The sequence below is a fragment of the Pararge aegeria genome, chromosome 12 (assembly GCF_905163445.1).
Source record: "Pararge aegeria chromosome 12, ilParAegt1.1, whole genome shotgun sequence".
NCBI classification, from domain to species: Eukaryota; Metazoa; Arthropoda; class Insecta; order Lepidoptera; family Nymphalidae; genus Pararge; species Pararge aegeria.
The window spans coordinates 5,484,490-5,502,747 of NC_053191.1; the positions used below are offsets into that span (position 1 = coordinate 5,484,490).

General features: G+C 37.6%; 1 protein-coding gene across 1 annotated transcript; it reads left to right on the forward strand.

Annotated features, from left to right (window-relative positions):
- Nucleotides 1–1,208: 1,208 nt before the first annotated feature.
- On the forward strand, nt 1,209–12,249 carry LOC120627861 (protein nessun dorma). Its single transcript, XM_039895970.1, has 10 exons — nt 1,209–1,316; nt 1,976–2,156; nt 2,546–2,759; nt 3,218–3,447; nt 4,434–4,594; nt 5,709–5,919; nt 8,893–9,065; nt 9,687–9,794; nt 11,270–11,424; nt 12,043–12,249. Exons 2-10 carry the CDS (start codon nt 1,976–1,978, stop codon nt 12,137–12,139), a joined length of 1,530 nt encoding a protein of 509 aa, XP_039751904.1. The 5' UTR covers nt 1,209–1,316; the 3' UTR covers nt 12,140–12,249.
- Nucleotides 12,250–18,258: the final 6,009 nt, after the last annotated feature.

Below are 18,258 nucleotides of genomic sequence, written 5' to 3' on the forward strand. Positions count from 1 at the left end.
ATATACAGTAAATATCAAAAGAATACGAGGCATACCGCGGGCAGAATTGGTACTAAATAATGATCACAGGAAGTCGTATGATTTCATAATTATAGAGATAAGCGGAGTGTTAATGCTTAGTAGTAGTTAGCATTCTTTTAAAAGAACAACATTGTTTAGTTGATATAATTAACTCATTGCGCTTAATGTATCTACCCCAATGACTAAGGAAAATTAAAAGTATAGTGATATATTTATGTAATGTTTATTTTTTGACAATCACCTTTGTGGATCTTCCAAGTAAACGTGACATTGGTGAAATACAACGTGCTGATTTGGCACACCTTAAAGCCAAAAAAAGCAAAAGAAGAAGAAGACTAAGGAAAATAGTATTCTTAAATTATTTTAACTACCTTGGCAAATCCAGTAAATAAATGTTGGCCCACCAATGTTGCTAGCGATAATATTGGCACCACCAAGCTAACGTCAAAGAGTGTATAATCCCTATGTTATAACGCGAAACGTGATGCAATGCCAGTGCCAACTGCCAGTGCTACGCTAGAAAACACGATCAGGAAGTGACCACTATTCACTCAGATAAAGGAGCTGCTTTAGTATAAATAAATAAATAAATAAATATACTACGACAATACACACATCGCTATCTAGCCCCAAAGTAAGCGTAGCTTGTGTTATGGGTACTAAGATGACTGATGAATATTTTTATGAATAACATACATAAATACTAAGAATATAAACACCCAGACACTGAAAAACATTCGTACTCATCACACAAACATTTTCCAGCAGTGGGAATCGAACCCACGGCCCAACCCATGGGCTCAGAAAGCAGGGGCGCTGCAAACTGCGCCAATCGGCCGTCAAAGTAGCCTCATTGTTCCAAGTTTTGCAATAACGTGATGTAAGGGATAGCGTTACCTATTATAAAACTTGTCTATTTAGTTTTACTCAGAAAATTCACAATTTAATTGGCATTATTTATTATGAATTTAAATGACTATTGGATAGTGGTCATTATGAACATTAACGACCGGTGTGCAATTTGGCGAATATACTGAATTTGGCAGTTGTTTATGCATTCAATACTAGGCAATTCGGACTATATACTTAGATAAACCATTTTTTTAAAGTAACCCTATCTATATCTGTTCCTTTATGGTTTATTTGTAGCTGGCAGCTCTGCTTTATGTCAAATGCCAAATGTCAAAATTCAAAACACGAAAATTTAAAAAAACAACGGCTGCTAATAACTGAAATGTGTGTGTTTATTTGAATTGAATTAATAATATAATACAAGAGTGATCACAAGCTAAAAAGTAAGTTGTTTTCAATTTATGTTTGCAATTTTTGACACCATACCTTAACGCCTCCAATTATATGATTTCCAACTTTCAAAGTATTCGCGAACTCATGACTCATTAGCCTTCCCATACAGATCGGTTTTTTTAAACTTATATCAGTAACCTACATTTTTAATAAGGATGCATTTATTAGGATAACAAATTAGCTATGCAGTTAAAACATTGCATAATTTCCTATTACGTGTTTAAAAAGGGAGAATATCTATATGATGAAGTTAGTATCCTTCTGTTGGGTCACCCTATCGCTCTAAGTTTTCGTCTCTGACGTCTAATTTCTAGTACATTCATCAGTATTCAGTAATGGTTCGTATTGTAATTTGAAAACTAAACCTTTTATTTACTATGGAGCAGGGATAAAATCTAATATAAGTAAAATTCGAATTTATACAATCGAAAGTCTGAACCACAAAACAGTTCCCAGGGTTTACAAATGTATATATTTGAGTTTCTTTATTCCACTCCATTACACATCAAATGTGCCTTCTATATGTCTTTTTGAAGAAAGAAGGTTTAGATTTCATTATATATATGGTTTACATTTAGTTTTTTTTATATTTGTACAACCTTATTAGCACTAATTTCTATTTATAGCTAAAAAAAATAATTAATTTCAGATGCCATCTGTATATACTTTCACACATAGTCACAATGATATTCTTAATGCACTGGTGGAAGTGTTCAGTATAGGGCGAGGCACTATGAGGGAACAATGGACAACGCAGGCTGAAATACTCGTAGAGCCAGTAGGATGGGATGCTCTCTGGAAACTGTCAAAGAGATTCTGTAAGAAATTTGGTAAGATTTCCTTTTTGTAAAGTTATTAACTGTTGCCGCATTATTGGTCCATGTTTAAGTAGCCTCTGGTTACCATTACTCTCTGGTTTTTCAACTTACTTTAAAAAGTAACTCTGTCAAGTTTATTGGGTGCTTAGTTAGGGTGTGAAGAAAGGACAAATAAGAAAGCACACTTTTGCATTTATAATATTAGTATATATTTAATAAATTTTTATAATATGAGGATATGGATTTGCTTAGCAAAACATTTGTAGAGTTGAAAACATCTGAATTAAAAAGTTAGCTAAGAACAAGTAAGTTTAGAAACCAAATTTTATTAACTTTATTTCTGTGTTCAATCCCTGTTTCTGTAATGATTGAAGTACCTAATTGATGTATTTTTATTACAGAAGCAAGATTTCCCTGCATTGCCTTGATCACAGTAACATCAGTAGACTATGAGGAGCTCACAGCTGATGTTGATGTGTTAAGTGTCCAGCATGAATCTGTATCATTACCAGAGAGGGTTACTGACGTGCCGTTTATAGAACTGTGGCCAACTGTGAAACAGAGGGAGGAGTTTGTGAATGCTGAGGGTACTGCTGAGTTTATAGATTTAATGAGGTATGTTTGGAGTTCTTATCCTTTAATTAGTATGTATTTAACTATAATTGCTGACAGCGACCAATGCTTGCTGGGAGATCTAGACAGCGGCGTCACAATAGATTGTAGCCGGTCGACGTGACACCAGGGACCAGGCGAACCTGAGCCGCAAGCCGAAGAAGAACTATAATTGCTATTTCAGCACTTTTATTAGTTCATATGAACAAACTTTGTTTCACCATCTTTTTGTTTACTTTTATATGATCACTTATTGCATCTCTTTTGCAACATATTGTTTTCTCTGAATCATGCTGCTTGATCAGTATCTTAGCCTATCCTTGTTTCCTTATCTTCCCCAGAAGTCTAATAATCACATAATAATTTCATGTTTTAGAAAGATGCATTTCAATGTTTAGGATTTTCTTTTTATCCGTTCCTGTAAATAGTTCTTTATTTTATTTTATGATTTTTATACGCAGATTTTATTATGAAAACTTATGGATGCCATGGGATGACCAAGACAACAAAGTTATTTTGTCAAAAACTGTAGAGGACAGAATGAGCCTCTGGTTAGAACTTCACAATGGGTCTATACCCAATTCAGTGGCAAGGTCAATAATAATGCTACGTAATAGTGCTATTAATGCTCACGAGAAGTTGAGGGAACTTGACTCCTCTTTGTGCGAGGGGGGTATGGCTGATGAAGATGGTAAGTTAAATAATGAACTGGATTAGTTATAGCCATGTGTTTAAAGGTGTCTGATGAGTGGGTAAAGAGTTATCCAAAATATATTACTGGCAGAATAAACATTAAAATGAAAAATTAAATGCTTTAATTTCAGTGAAGTGGTTAGGGTTTAAATGATTATTAAATTTAAACAAATGATGAATTCAGGCAATAACAACAATTGCTATATTCAAATATATTACTGGCAGAATAAACATTAAAATGAAAAATTAAATGCTTTAATTTCAGTGAAGTGGTTAGGGTTTAAATGATTATTAAATTTAAACAAATGATGAATTCAGGCAATAACTACAATTGCTATATTCATCTCTTGCCTTTTTTCAGCTCAATGGCTGAACTAACCTTGTTATAATTTGGTACATAGATCCTACCTTACTTACAATAACAGTACTTTCACTGCAGTGGTGTGCATGCATACAGGGTATGCACTAATCGGACAAAGAAAACGCTATTTACCTAATAATTAAATTACTTTATTCCTAAAATAAATAAGAAAACTTAAATCTAATACATGTATTTCTAAAAAATAACATTAAGACTAGACGTGTGCTGGCAAGTGATTTGGCGTTCCGGAACGATTAATTGATTACTGTATGGCTTTTAATAAACTGCAAACTTGTAGTGGAATAATATTTTTTTTATTTTTGTTCATAATTTTCATATATTATATATTCATATATTAATTTTCATATATTAATTTACATATATAATAAACCAAATTTACTAACTTCGCAATAATAATTTAACGTAAAAAAATGATATAAAATAGGCAAAATCAGGACAAGCTATTAAAACTTAAGGCTACTTTTTATAACTCGTACAATGTCTATACTTAAGTTTTTTTAATTTCCAATACCTTGTGCATACCCCCTACACAAGCTAAGCCATTATATTCTGCAGGTGCTATTTTTTAGGTATATAATATTGTTTATGGTCCATATTTACAGATTCACTATTGCCGTCGAATTACATATCTCAATGTGCAGAGATGAATGCAAACCTAGATAGTTTGATACCCAAGTGGAGTTTATACGAAGACCCTCTTGTTAGGGAACACTACTTGGCACTTGCAAGAACTAAATGGCAAGAAAACAAGAGCAAGAGGAATGTAAGTAAAATATACATAATTGTGTCACAACTTGGCATGTGGTGATGGCAGACCAGAATACAGTTTTCACCACCCCTCCTCCCGTTTGTGTCATAAGAGGCGATTAAGGGAATATAACTGATGACAGGCAGCAGCATCCTCTGTGCTACTACTACCAACTTCTGTGATAACCAATCTGCCTGACCCGCGTGGTGGTTATGGGAAAAGCCTTTAGACAGCAGTGGATTGTGTAAGCTGTGGCTGATGATGTGTCCCAACATAAGATTTAGATGGCTAAAGATTTTTTGATGCATGCATAAAAGTACCAACAACTCATAATATTTTTTTTAGACTTTACAGGAGACCACAGTTTGCAGAAACCTTGGCTAGGGCAAAGCAGGAATGTAAAAATAAGGATGTTGTTGTGTTGAATTTCACTGACAAAAATTTACAAAAATTGACAAAAATTTACAAAAAATTACAAAATTGACCAAAATTTACAAAAATTTACAAAATTGACCAAAATTTTGGGGTACCTAATGATTTAGAAACATGCATGGTTAGGTACTATAATTTCATTGCAGATTGTAATGTACCTACCATATTCTACAGCTTTTCTGACAGTTGCTAATCAGTGGGGACCTGTCACATCCATCCTGTAAGATGAGTATAAAATCATCATGATCATCAACATCATCAAAATCAACCCATTACTGGGCCACCACTGGTGACGGGTCCCAGTGAGAGGGCTGTAGTCCACCGCGCTGGCAAAGTCTACACACATTTCAGAACATTATGGAGAACTCTCTGGCATGTACATTTCTTCACGGCAAAACCAAGTGATATTTAATTTTTAGAACGCACATTATTTAGAAAAGTGAGAAGTGCATGCCTGGTTTCGAACACGCCGCCCCGAAAGCTGAGGTACCGCACAGTATCTGTGAGCGCTTTAGTATACAATCATTGCTATCAAACTATGTCAACTTTGCAACCTGTTGTAAAAGTTACTGTTTATGGCATCAAGTAATCTAAGTCTTTAGCAAGCTTGTGCTCGCATTTATCAGCATTATAGTCTTACAGGTACAGGTTACAGCTAGTAATAGACTAAAGAAGAAAAACTCTTTCTCTTTCACAGGTGGTTGCACTATGGCAAGGCGGTAGTATGAAAGAGTTCACAAACATCTCCAATTTCCTTAAATCAAAAGTCAGCAATGAACAGAACCTAATGATAATGGTTTCAGCTGAGGAAGGTCTGTCATTGGAACCAGAAGAAGTGATAGTTTGCAGCAGTAATTATGAAGTACCTGAAATGCCACTGTTGCGAATATCTTTGTGCAGTTTTAATGGTATGTTCCATCTTCACTGAGCCCTCCATACAGAAACGACGGGATTTAATAAGTTTGAACTGTCTGTGTGTCTGTGTGCGTGTGTGTGTGTTGTCTGTGGCGTAGTAATACCTGAACGGATTAACAGATTTTAATTAATTTTTTTTTAGTTTAAAAGGGGAATTAGTTCGGAGTGTTCTAAGCTATGTTTCATGAAAATCGGTCCAAGATGGCGGCTGCCAAAATTGGAGAATATATTTTTTCACGATTCCTCAATATTAGTAACAAATGAAAGTGCCTGACTAGTAGAATAATATACACCATGAGAAATTTAAAATCCAAGCTGGTCGCCAATGAATGGCGATTAACATTTAACTCCTTCAATATAGATAATATAAAATGAAAGGATTAGCAGAATAATAAACACTATATTGGAAGTTGGGTTTTTACAAAATTATTAAATTTTAACATTATTTACTGACAGCTAACTAATTGTTGTAGTACCAGTGGCGTGCATAAAGGGTACGCAGTATGCACTATGCGCGCAGATAATCTTAATGTAGATAATAAAGACTTAACATCTGATTTCGAGGTGGCTACTGCTTTTGAAATCTTTTTTACTAACATTCCTATCTCCACCACTAAATCATTGAACTCTTCACCAGATATTGCTCTCTCTCTATTGAAGAATAACGTGCCCGAGTGTAAAAACGCTTTTAAATTCAGCCATGTTAGTGGCTCTGACGTTATTAAAGCCTTTAAATTATTAAATAATAAAAAAACAAGTGACTTGTGGGGCATTTCCGTTGAAGTTCTCAAATCACTAATTGATATCGTTGTACCCGATTTAGCATTAATATTTAATAACTGTATAGATTGTGGTGTGTTTCCTGACTTAATGAAACATAGTAAAATAGTTCCTTTGTTTAAATCGGGTAGTACTTCTGACCCCACTAACTTCAGACCAATATCAGTACTGCCCACTTTCAGTAAAATTTTTGAAAAACTTATTTTAAATCAGTTACTTTCCTATTTTCATAAGTATGATTTACTCCACGTTAAACAATTTGGTTTTACACGGGGTCGCTCAACTATCGACGCTGGTGTTGAGCTAATACATAATATATTTGAAGCTTGGGAGGAGTCACATGATGCACTTGGTGTGTTCTGTGATTTGTCTAAGGCGTTTGATTGTGTTGTACATGAAACGTTAGTCAGAAAACTACACCACTATGGAATTCAGGGTGTAGCTCTCGACTTGATTAGTTACTACTTGCGTGATAGGGTGCAAATGGTAGACGTTAATGGAAAGCGGTCTAATGGGTCATTTGTGAAAATTGGTGTTCCACAGGGTTCTATATTAGGACCTTTTCTATTCCTTATTTACAATAATGACCTGCCTTACCTTGTTAAGGACAATCACGGGATAGTATTGTTTGCTGATGATACATCACTTATGTTCAAAATTAAGAGACGTGAATTAGCTTTAGACGATGTAAACAACTATCTCGCTAAAGTAGTACAATGGTTTGAAGCTAATAATTTGGTTTTAAATGAAAATAAAACTAAGTGCATAAAATTCACATTACCAAATGTTAAACATGTAAAAACCACTATACTACTTAATAATGAGGAATTGAATCCGGTGGATACAACAGTATTTCTAGGAATAACGTTAGATGCTAAACTTCAATGGGGCCCTCATGTAAATAATTTATCGAACAGGCTTAGTTCTGCTGTCTATGCAGTAAAGAAGATACGCCACCTGACAGACATAGAAACTGCTAGGCTAGTCTATTTTAGTTACTTTCACAGCATTATGTCATATGGTATTTTACTATGGGGTAATGCTGCTGATATTGGCACTATTTTCGTGCTGCAGAAGAAGGCTGTTCGTGCGATCTATAAAATGGGTCCGAGAGAGTCATTGAAAGATAAATTTAAAGATGTTAAAATAATGACACTCTATAGCCAATACATATTTGAAAATTTAATGTATGTTCACAAAAATATATCAAAATTTAAAAGAAAAAGTGACTGCAATAATTTAAACGTTAGAAGCAAAAATAAACTTGCAGTGCAGTACACTAGACTACACAAAATAAGCAATTCATTTAAAGTCAATTGATACAATTTTACAATAAATTACCGGTTGATATCTTGGGGATGTCACTAAAGAAGTTCAAAGTTTGTATTAAGCGAAAGCTTATAGAAAAGTCCTATTATAGTATAAAGGATTACGTAAACGATAAAAAAGCTTGGGTGTAAACAATTGCTCTAACCAGGTTGCTTCTTAAATTTTTTCTAATGACAATGTGAGATGGTGATAACAAAAAGAACACCCGGCTAAGTTTGTTGTGGGCTTCTTCTTAGACCAGGGCGCGATTGGAACCCTCGTAGCTTTAGTTTTAAGTTTACGATTGTAGTTATCGCCATCACTACTCACTGCTATGTACACATTTTGTATACAATAACGCATCAAAAGTGCCATCTATGTGCCTATTTGAATAAAGGAATATTTGACTTTGACTTTGACTTTGATATAGTCAATGGAAAAAATCTCAGTACGAGTTAAAAAAACCTACCATTGAGATTTTGTACTTGTACTGGGAGCTTTTCTCTCTATTTCATATCGCCACTGCACACAGCACGTTACATAAATGAGCGAACCAGAATTCGTGCAGCTTGGTGCAGATCTAAGCTTTATAAACCAATTACCAATGATTTTAAAGTTTATTATTTAGGAAGAAGAAGAAACACTTTATTGCACATATAACATGCAGCAAAAGAAACAGTAAGGAGTATACAGTACACAAGGTAGACATGCAAAGGCGGCCTTATTGCTGCAAGCAATCTCTTACAGGCAACCTTTGTAGATAGGACTTACAGAACAGCAAGAGAACGGGATAGTGCCAAGAGATACATAAATAGCAAAATGTATAGATACAAATAGATAGATAAATTAAATATACGTAATATATATATTTATTGCAGGTGCTACTCTCAAAGCGACTGAGATGAGGTCCTGTTTACTGATGATGAGTGAAGAGTGCAAAATACAAGATCTGATACTGAACTGTGCGCGCGTGAACACTATTATAGTTATGCGAGCTGGTTCTCTGCATGTCAAAAACTGCAAGTTCTCGGATGATTCGGAAAATTGTCAGGTAAACAATATAAATTATCTATACATGTGTAAATATAAACCGAAATAATACTTCAGAGACTTTAGAGGTTCACTATTTACTGTCTCTAAGACGTATCTGTAAAATGGAAACGTTAATAGTTTTTGAGAAAACCCTTGTCATAGTTTTTACTGAAAGAAATCAGATACAGCCAGTTATATTTAACTCATAATCAAGTTCTACACTGCATCGTATAGGAACGATTTACGCTTTGTAGCACGTCTTTTGCGGTAGGCTGGAAGTCGCGGCAAAAGTTTGCATCTAGACCAAACCAGACCAGATGAAATTTATAAAATGAGTAATTTTCCAATTGCTGCTGACGGCCCCAAGTAAGTCCCACTAAAGGGCAACAACTCCTCCCTAATAGAAGAGAGAGATTCTAATTGTTGTTCTTTATTATTTAATTCCTACCCTAACGAAGTGGGTGTACGGGTAAATACGAATTCCCCTCGCACACACTAGCGGGCGAAGCCAGTGGGTACACCGGTACACGCTAGGTAACCGTTTTTACTCTATCACCGTTAAAAGCTCTCGCTTACCAGATTTCTTTAATGGCGGCTTGCGAAAGGGTGGTTTCTTAAATACATTGAATTGTATTTGCAGAGTGACTTCGCGCAAGGAATTGTGGCGATGTCTGAAGCAAAAATAATAGTCGAGGACTGCACATTTGAAAATTTCTACTCGGGACTGGTGGTCCACGAAGGAGCGCAGGTATGTAAATTTAAGAAAGAGAGTTTTTAACCGACCCCAAAAGGGAATTGGCTAGGACATAACAATTTTATAATATATCTACGAAATTGTAATTTTTTTTTCTGGTTCGAAAGTGGTTTGTTCCGTAATTGTTTCATTTTAATCACATGATCTAGATCTCCTGATAAGTTTTGTAAACAGTCTATGGAGTTCTGTGCCCAGCTTTGGGCAACATTTATGGGCTGAGGATAATGAATTTCCATGTGGTAACCTTGAAGTAAGGGGACGCCTGCCATTGCCAGACGCATGCACCCTATTCCCCATGTTTGAGACACAGGTTTACCTGGTGGCCCGGCAGTACCCCCCGCGCATGGCTAGCATGGGCAGGGGAGAATTATATCCCTGGGGAAATGATAAAAAATTATCTTCGTCCACAGCTTTATCAACTCTCAGAGCACTGGCGCACAAGTGGAAATAATATCCAAATAATATATGTGTAATAATAAACGGGGGTAAACTTCTCCTATTCCTTGTTCCCGTGTTTTAGCAGATAGACGCGTTAATTATATCCCTATATATAGGGGATATAATAGGGGGATATAATTTTTGTCTCCTGCCCGTGCTAGCCCTGCTAAAATCTACCACTCTCTTTTGTGAACCTCACGATATCCTCTACGGAGAGGTTTGCCAGGTCTTCTACGCTTATACTATCCTTACCTTGTAGTTCCCATCTTACCAGCGTACATGGGGCACTTAGCTATGAAATGAAAACTGGTTTCCACCTCACCACACTCTGGACAGGATGGATCTTCTGCAATTCTCATCGTCGTTAGGTGTCTATTAACAGGCAGTGTCCTGTGGTTATGCCTGCTACCAGTGCTATATTCGTTCTGCTCTGTGACATTAGTTGTTGTGTCTACGTGGCAGGAAACACAGTTGCCGCCTGTGTTAACGAATTGTCGCCTATAATTCTCCTGGCGCGACGATCCACCGAATCTAAAGCTTCAAGCTGATACTTGGCAGAGCCACCCCACAAGTGACTACAGTACTCCATGCTTGTTCGCACTTGAGCCTGGTACAGTGCGAGGCGTTGACCTGGCGTGAAGCCTAAGCCTAACCTTATGAAGGATACCAAGTTTTTTTAGCAGCCACTTTGGCTTTAGATTCGATGCAAAAATTGAGATTGGATGAGATGTTGACACCCAAGAGCTCAATATGGTTCTTCTTGTCGAATGACTTGAGAAACAATTTCGGTTGCCTATATTTTATATATATTTATTTGTCTTGACGTTACTTTTATTCATAATGATTAGCGTATGATAGACTAAAGACCTCTCCAAAAGGGAGGGTTTGCCATAATCACAACGCTGGGTTAGTGATCGCAGTAGATGGTAGTATAATCTCTTAGTCGCCTCGAGATGTCACCCGCGGGAATAGGGGTGGAAACACAACACATGGAAACGAAAGTTAATTTTCTATAGTCATAATGTTTTCAGGTTGAACTACGAAACTGTGCAATAAAACGGTGCGGAGTAGGTATACAGATGTACTCCGGTTCGCATGTGAAGCTGGATGGCACTGTAATATCAAGCTGTACGGAACAGAGCATACGCTGTGAACTCAGCGCTAATGTGGACTACAAGGGTGCTGGGTAAGACATGCACAATTATTTTTTGAAGTGAAACTCCTTTAGAACCGTTGTGATTTTAAACTCGATGTTACCAAATGCTTCACGATCAAGAAAGAGACTGATTTATAGACGACACATGTATGGGAGGGAAAAATATAGAATACATTATACATTTTGTTTCCTATTTAAGTTATCAAGCAAACCGAATAATATATAGGTAAAGAAAAAAACACATAAATGTATAGGACAGAGTGAGATAGAAAACATTATACATTTTTTTACCTATTCTAGTTACCACGTACCAATAACTAGCTGTCCCGGCGAACTTCGTACCGCCAAAAAAATTTTTTTTTTAATAGCATTTATATCAGTATTTTAATACTTTTTTTATCTTATTCCGGACTAAGAATAATCCAATTGCGCCGCTGTATAATGTATGATATTATAAATGCTATTGTTGGCATAAATTTAGTTGAAAGGACAGATAGTAACATAGGTTACTTTTTATCCCAAGAAAATAAACGGTTCTCACGGGATTTGTAGATAACCGTAATAAACGCGGACGTAGAACGCGGGTAACAGATAGTATTACCTGAATTGAACTTAAATTATGATTTCTTGTTATATTATTATTTTCAGAATGGACGGTCTGGAGGTAGCATCAAACTGCAAGATTGGTGCTGGTAACTTACAGCAGGAAGTGTTAGTTGTGAAACAAGATAGTGATATGTTGTAGCTCATGCAAGAAAACGATAATGTTGATCGTTAATATTATATACATAACATCAGACATCATCACAGAATTAAGAACAGATACAGAAACTATGTACACGCCTAATATTGAAGCATCCAAAACCTTTGAATAGAAACCACTTTTGAATAGGTTTTGATGTGAAACATCTATAGGCGGACGGTAAACCTGATTTTTGGCGTGGCGACATAGGCCGTGGCGACGCATCGCCACGCTATATGATTAAATTTTTGTATTTCGCATGTAACAATAAAAATGAATATTAATTTTGTAATAAAACAGTCATTATTAACGACTTACAAATAGGAGTGGTTATCCATTTTGTAACTTAATGGCCGGGAACAAATAAAAGAGTTTATGTAGCACACAATCAACAATCACTTTTATTTTATGTTATCCAAAATTGTGATACACGGTTACTTAATCACCACAAAAACTAAAACTCAACTAACTCTCTCTCCGCCGCGCGCGCGTCTGCCGTCATATTATTGTTCCGCCCGCAGCTCCCCCTCGTTCCCCACCTCCTCTCCTCTCCTCTCCTCGTCTCACGCTACGCACTCGTTACAGTCGGCCATCCTGTAACAATTGCGCCGCAATTGACGCAGAAACACACCTTAGCTCTCTAATAAATCGATCAAGTCATCTCGGGTTACGATTTCCTCATCACTACTGCTATCACTTAAATTAGGAGCACTACGGTAAGGCCGCAAGGAATCTGCTGGAACTATGCCTGTAAACTTTTTATAGCCACGCATTCCCTTAATGCTCCTAATCTCATACCTTCCATTGTCAAGCACTCTTTTAATTATATAAGGCCCTGAATACAAATCTCTTAACTTATTGTTCACACATTTAGCTTCCCCGCCTGTAGCAGATTGCTTCCACAAGACCAAGTCCCCCTTAGAAAACTTTTTTTCCGGCTTGTGACGTTTATCATATTGCCGTTTCATTATGACAGCCCTCTGACGTAACCTATTTGAGGCAATTTTCCTCTTCTCGGTAACTGGCATATCATCTACACTAGCTTCGAGGTTGGGAAGCAACCTACCCTTGTGAGTGAACATAAGTTCATAGGGATGGAAACCTGTAGATTCACTGACTGTATTATTAATGCCCCATATTACATCTGGTAAGCACTCTGTCCACATATTAGGGTCTAAACTACGAGTACGTAGTGCATCCAATAAAGTCCGGTTACAGCGCTCTACTTGCCCATTCGCCCTTGGGCAAGCGATTGCATTTAAGGTGTGATGAATGAGGTGTTTTTGAGTAAACTCCCTGAATATCCTACTAGTGAAGGCTAAATTCCTATCAGAAACTATTCTTTTAGGGTAACCAAACAAGCTTAGAACATCCCTTAGGACTTCTAAAGTCTCCACTGAATTAACTGTTTTAGTAGGTCTTGCAATTAAAAACTTTGAAAAAGCATCGTTTAACATCAATATGTACTGATACCCCTTCCTGGTTCTACTGAATGGTCCTAAGTGGTCTATATGCACTGTATCCATGGGTAGGTTTGGCTTTGCAATGGGGTGTAATTCACCTGAGGGTTTCCCATAATCGCCCTTGCCATACGCACACTCCATACACGAACTAACATATTTCTTTATGAATCGTGTCATTTTGGGAAACCAATAATCCGCTTTTATTACCTCGTTACAGCGCTTAAGTCCGACGTGGCCGATCTGATCGTGGAACTTTTGCATCAACTTCCACCTAGCAAAAGATGGTACTGCTAATTTTTCACCGAGCAATGTTTTCCGATAGAGCCTGTTATTTTTAATTACGTAATTATTTAAAATATCACTACACGCGTTTCCCCCTGTTAATTGACTAATAATGTTCTTTAATTTATCATCCTGAATTTGTACAGTTAAAAACCAATCGTCACTATTTATCAATCTGACATTGACATGTCTACTTTCAGTAATATCGTTTATTTCACCTATCTCGCGTACGGGTACAGTAAGGTTATTGTTCAGAGTTGCGTTCGGATTTCGACTTAACGCGTCAACGTGCTTCATTTTGTCGCCAGCACGATATTCAATTTGGATATCGAACTCTTGTATCATCAACCACCACCGTGCTATTCTAGGGATCAAATCTTTTTTCTCTAGCGTATAACGAACTGCCGTACAGTCAGTTACGATTTTAATAGTTTTACCTAGCACGTATACCCTAAAGCGTTTGAGAGACTCTACTACAGCTAAAGTTTCTAACTCGTAACTGTGGTACATGGATTCTTCACGAGATGTTACCCTACTATAGTAGAACACGGGTTTTAATTGACTATTTTCCTGTACTTGCATCAAAATACCGGCTAACCCCAGTTTACTAGCATCAGTATGTATCTCACAAGGTAAGGAGGGATCAAACAATGCAAGAACGGGCCGAGAGCAGAGCTTAGTTTTAAGTTCCACGAAATTATTAGCTTGTTCTTCGCTCCAGACCCATTCGACATTCTTCTTCGTAAGATTTGTCAAAGGTCTTGCGATTGTAGCGAAATTGGCAATGTACTTACGGAAATAGCTGCAAAGACCTAAAAACTGACGTAATTCATGTAGATTGGACGGAGTCTTGAATTTAGCAACCGCTTCTACCTTGTGATTTCCAGGTCTGATTCCTTTAGCGCTTATCTCGTGACCCAAAATCGAAACTTCGGATTTTAGAAAAGAACACTTTCTAGGGTTCAGTTTTAAATTCGCTTTTCGTAGTTGTTTAAGAACATTTCCTAACAAGATCAATCCCTCACCAACGGTAGCAGTAGACAGCAAAATATCATCCATGAACGCTACTACTTCATCACTACCTATCATCTTTACTAATTTTTGTATTACCCGCATAAAGACCGATGGTGCATTCGCCAGACCAAACGGAACCCTTAAATACTCGAAGTGGCCGTCTGGTGTGACGAATGCCGTCTTACCCACCGAATTCGGATGAATTTTAATATTATGATACCCGGCGAATAAATCTAAACTTGTGAACACTCTTTTCCCCGCCAACTTAGACAACTGATCGTCAATATGCGGCAACGGAAACCTTTCTTTCACCGTTACGGCATTAAGAGCCCTATAATCGACGCACAGACGATAATCCCCATTTTTCTTCCGGACTAATATTATAGGCGATGCGTACTCCGATGTGGATTCTCGAATTATATTACTTTCCAGCATTTCATCGATTTTGCCGGTCACTACTTCCCTCTCTGCATGTGCTAGTCTATAAGGTTTCCTATTTACTGGTTTGTCAGTTGTAAGTTTAATATGCATTTCCCCTAAATCAGTCTCACCTATATCCCTATGCGAATTGGCGAAACAATCTGAATAAGATTCTAATAAATTTATAAAGTCACGTTTCTCATTTTTACTTATATCCCCAACATCTATTTTATCAAGTGACACCCCACCTACTTCCAATGGAACCTGTTTATCTAACTCTCCTCTCCTCGTAACCAATAGATTTGCACTTACCCCTACTATGCCTGTACATAGCTCGGCACGAGTGATGGTGTCTTCTTTCTTAAATCGAAGTGGCACCTCACCGATGTTGCAGACTCTCAGGTAACCAGCGCCTCCCTGGAGAATCGAACTAGCTATTGCGTAGTGCGCCGCTCCCAAGCTATGCTGACGTGGTTTTGAACACAGTTCTCCTGGTGGTGCTCCTACCACCTTGACTTTCACCAAGCTGTCTCCCACTGGAACCTCTGTGTCAGCTTCCACCTGTACCTTATAATAGTTCGCTTCTTCGATAACATCTATAGAATTAAGCTGGTTATTTGGTGCCATATTAAGTTCAGCTCCACATCGTGTAACGGTAAAGGATATTATTTCATCATTTATAACAGGCTGGCCAATAATTAAAACGACTTCTCCTAGGTCAGTGTCCGTCGTTACAGCTGTAGTGCGTATCTGCACGTTGTCCACGTAAAGAGTAAATTCGACAGTGCCCAGAGCTTGAACACCATTTCCAGCAAATCCTTTCAATATCACATTACTTGGCATGATTTTTAGGCCGATAGCTAGCGCTGCCGTATTTGCTATTACATTCATTTCACTGCCTGTATCTATATATGCTTTTACATATGTATTGTTAACTTTCGCTGTTTTTTTGTAGGTATCATTAAAATTAGATAAAATCTGTACCTTCTTAGCTTGATCCGTGCTTCCTCCTTGTAAAAACGTACAGGAACTAGCCACGTGTCCAACCCTCCCGCACCGATAACATTTGCGCTTGTCCGGCTGCACACAGTTCGGAGCCACGTGGCCGGTCTCATTACATCGGAAACAAACAGGAGGCTTTCGCACACTGCTGTCCTTGGGGCTGGAACCACAGGCTATCTCGAATCTTGTAGAATTAAGAGACTTTGAGTGAATAGCTCGAGTAACTGATGTAGTCTGATAATTGTCAAATGCCGATAAAAAACCCTCGTATAATTCGTCAGGGCTATCGCACTGAAAAGCTTGTGCGTTTGCTTGTAGCTCGCTTGGTAGGCCCCGTATTATGCATGATACCGCTGCTTGGTCGCTAAGCTGGCATCTATAGCACATGGCTAACTTTTCTTGAAAATATTTCGTCATGGTCTCATTTGATATTTTTTTCCTAGACATCAACTCCTCTAGTAAGGTTGCATAATCATGGTATCGCGGAAAAGCCTTTAATAACATCGATTTCCATTCTTCCCAAGTGTAATCATATGATTCTAACCGGTTATACCAAGTACGTGCCTGCCCCTGCAATTTCGATTGCAAGTTAAATGACTTTATTTCATCACTCCACTGATAGATCTCGCCAAGTTGATCGATTTTGCGAATCCAGTTTTTCACATTCATATCACGATTTTCAGGGTCAAAGTCAGGCACTAATTTGGCAGTATTTATGATTTTTTTCGAGAATTTTTCTGGACTACCCTCAAGTAAAACTGATTTCACGGCTTCACTAACGTGTTTATCAAGCATAACCTTCAAATCAGTTTGTGAAATGGTAACAAAATTTTCACCGGTACTTACATCAGAGTTTTGATACAAATCGGTATCCTCACAATCTTTTTCTGATCTCCGCATCCTCTTCGACCTCACATACATTCCGCGCTGCTTCCGCTTCATCATAAGATTTTTGTGGCCTTATTCATCCCACTTCTGACTGTAACTTAATGGCCGGGAACAAATAAAAGAGTTTATGTAGCACACAATCAACAATCACTTTTATTTTATGTTATCCAAAATTGTGATACACGGTTACTTAATCACCACAAAACTAAAACTCAACTAACTCTCTCTCCGCCGCGCGCGCGTCTGCCGTCATATTATTGTTCCGCCCGCAGCTCCCCCTCGTTCCCCACCTCCTCTCCTCTCCTCTCCTCGTCTCACGCTACGCACTCGTTACAGTTTTGTTGTATTTTTTTTTATTTGTGTAACAAATTTGCAATATCTGCTTTTCATTATGCAATACAATCTGCAATAACTTAAAGAAAACAATTTCGATGTTTCACATCCGCCAGGCGTCCCTTGACGGCTCATACGGTTATTTTTGAACAAACTGTTAGTCAGTTCATACAATTTAGCAGTTGACAGTAATTATGTTACCTCTTATGTTCCAAACGTTCACCATAAAATGGGAAAAAGTTTGTGAGCTAGCAATATTCTGGAGTTGTAAACTGAGATGTACGCGTGGCGTTGTCACTGTTTTTGGACACAAGACACTGCTTACATTAATGGCTGATTGAGGATTCTGAACATCTTAATACAATATCGTCATCATATTCAGTCCATTAAAAGAGCACAGCACAGGCCTTCACGCTCAAGCAAGCATGTTTGCACAGATTGTTCCGAAAGATGTGAGTGTCTTGTACGTCTAAAGAATTATTTATGGTAGAGCGTTGCAGGCGCGAACGAGACACGGATCCGAAACTTCACGAACACTTTATGAAGGTGTTTATACTACGGTACTACTTCCGTGCTTCGAAACAAGATTCGGGCGTAAGCAGCGCCTACACAATAATATCTCGTCACGGCTCGTTCCCGCCACGGTTTAGCGTCAATCATCCTTTATTTGTCGCATTTTATTTTCATCTATTTTATTTATATGACCTTGACGAATTGATT

What these genes read in the sequence shown, in the direction of transcription:
- LOC120627861 (XM_039895970.1), top strand. Translation starts at nt 1,976, where the DNA reads ATGCCATCTGTATATACTTTCACACATAGTCACAATGATATTCTTAAT. An exon ending in ATCTTTGTGCAGTTTTAATG is followed by an intron (nt 5,920 to 8,892) that starts GTATGTTCCATC and finishes TATTTATTGCAG; the next exon opens with GTGCTACTCTCAAAGCGACT. An exon ending in GTGGACTACAAGGGTGCTGG is followed by an intron (nt 11,425 to 12,042) that starts GTAAGACATGCA and finishes TATTATTTTCAG; the next exon opens with AATGGACGGTCTGGAGGTAG.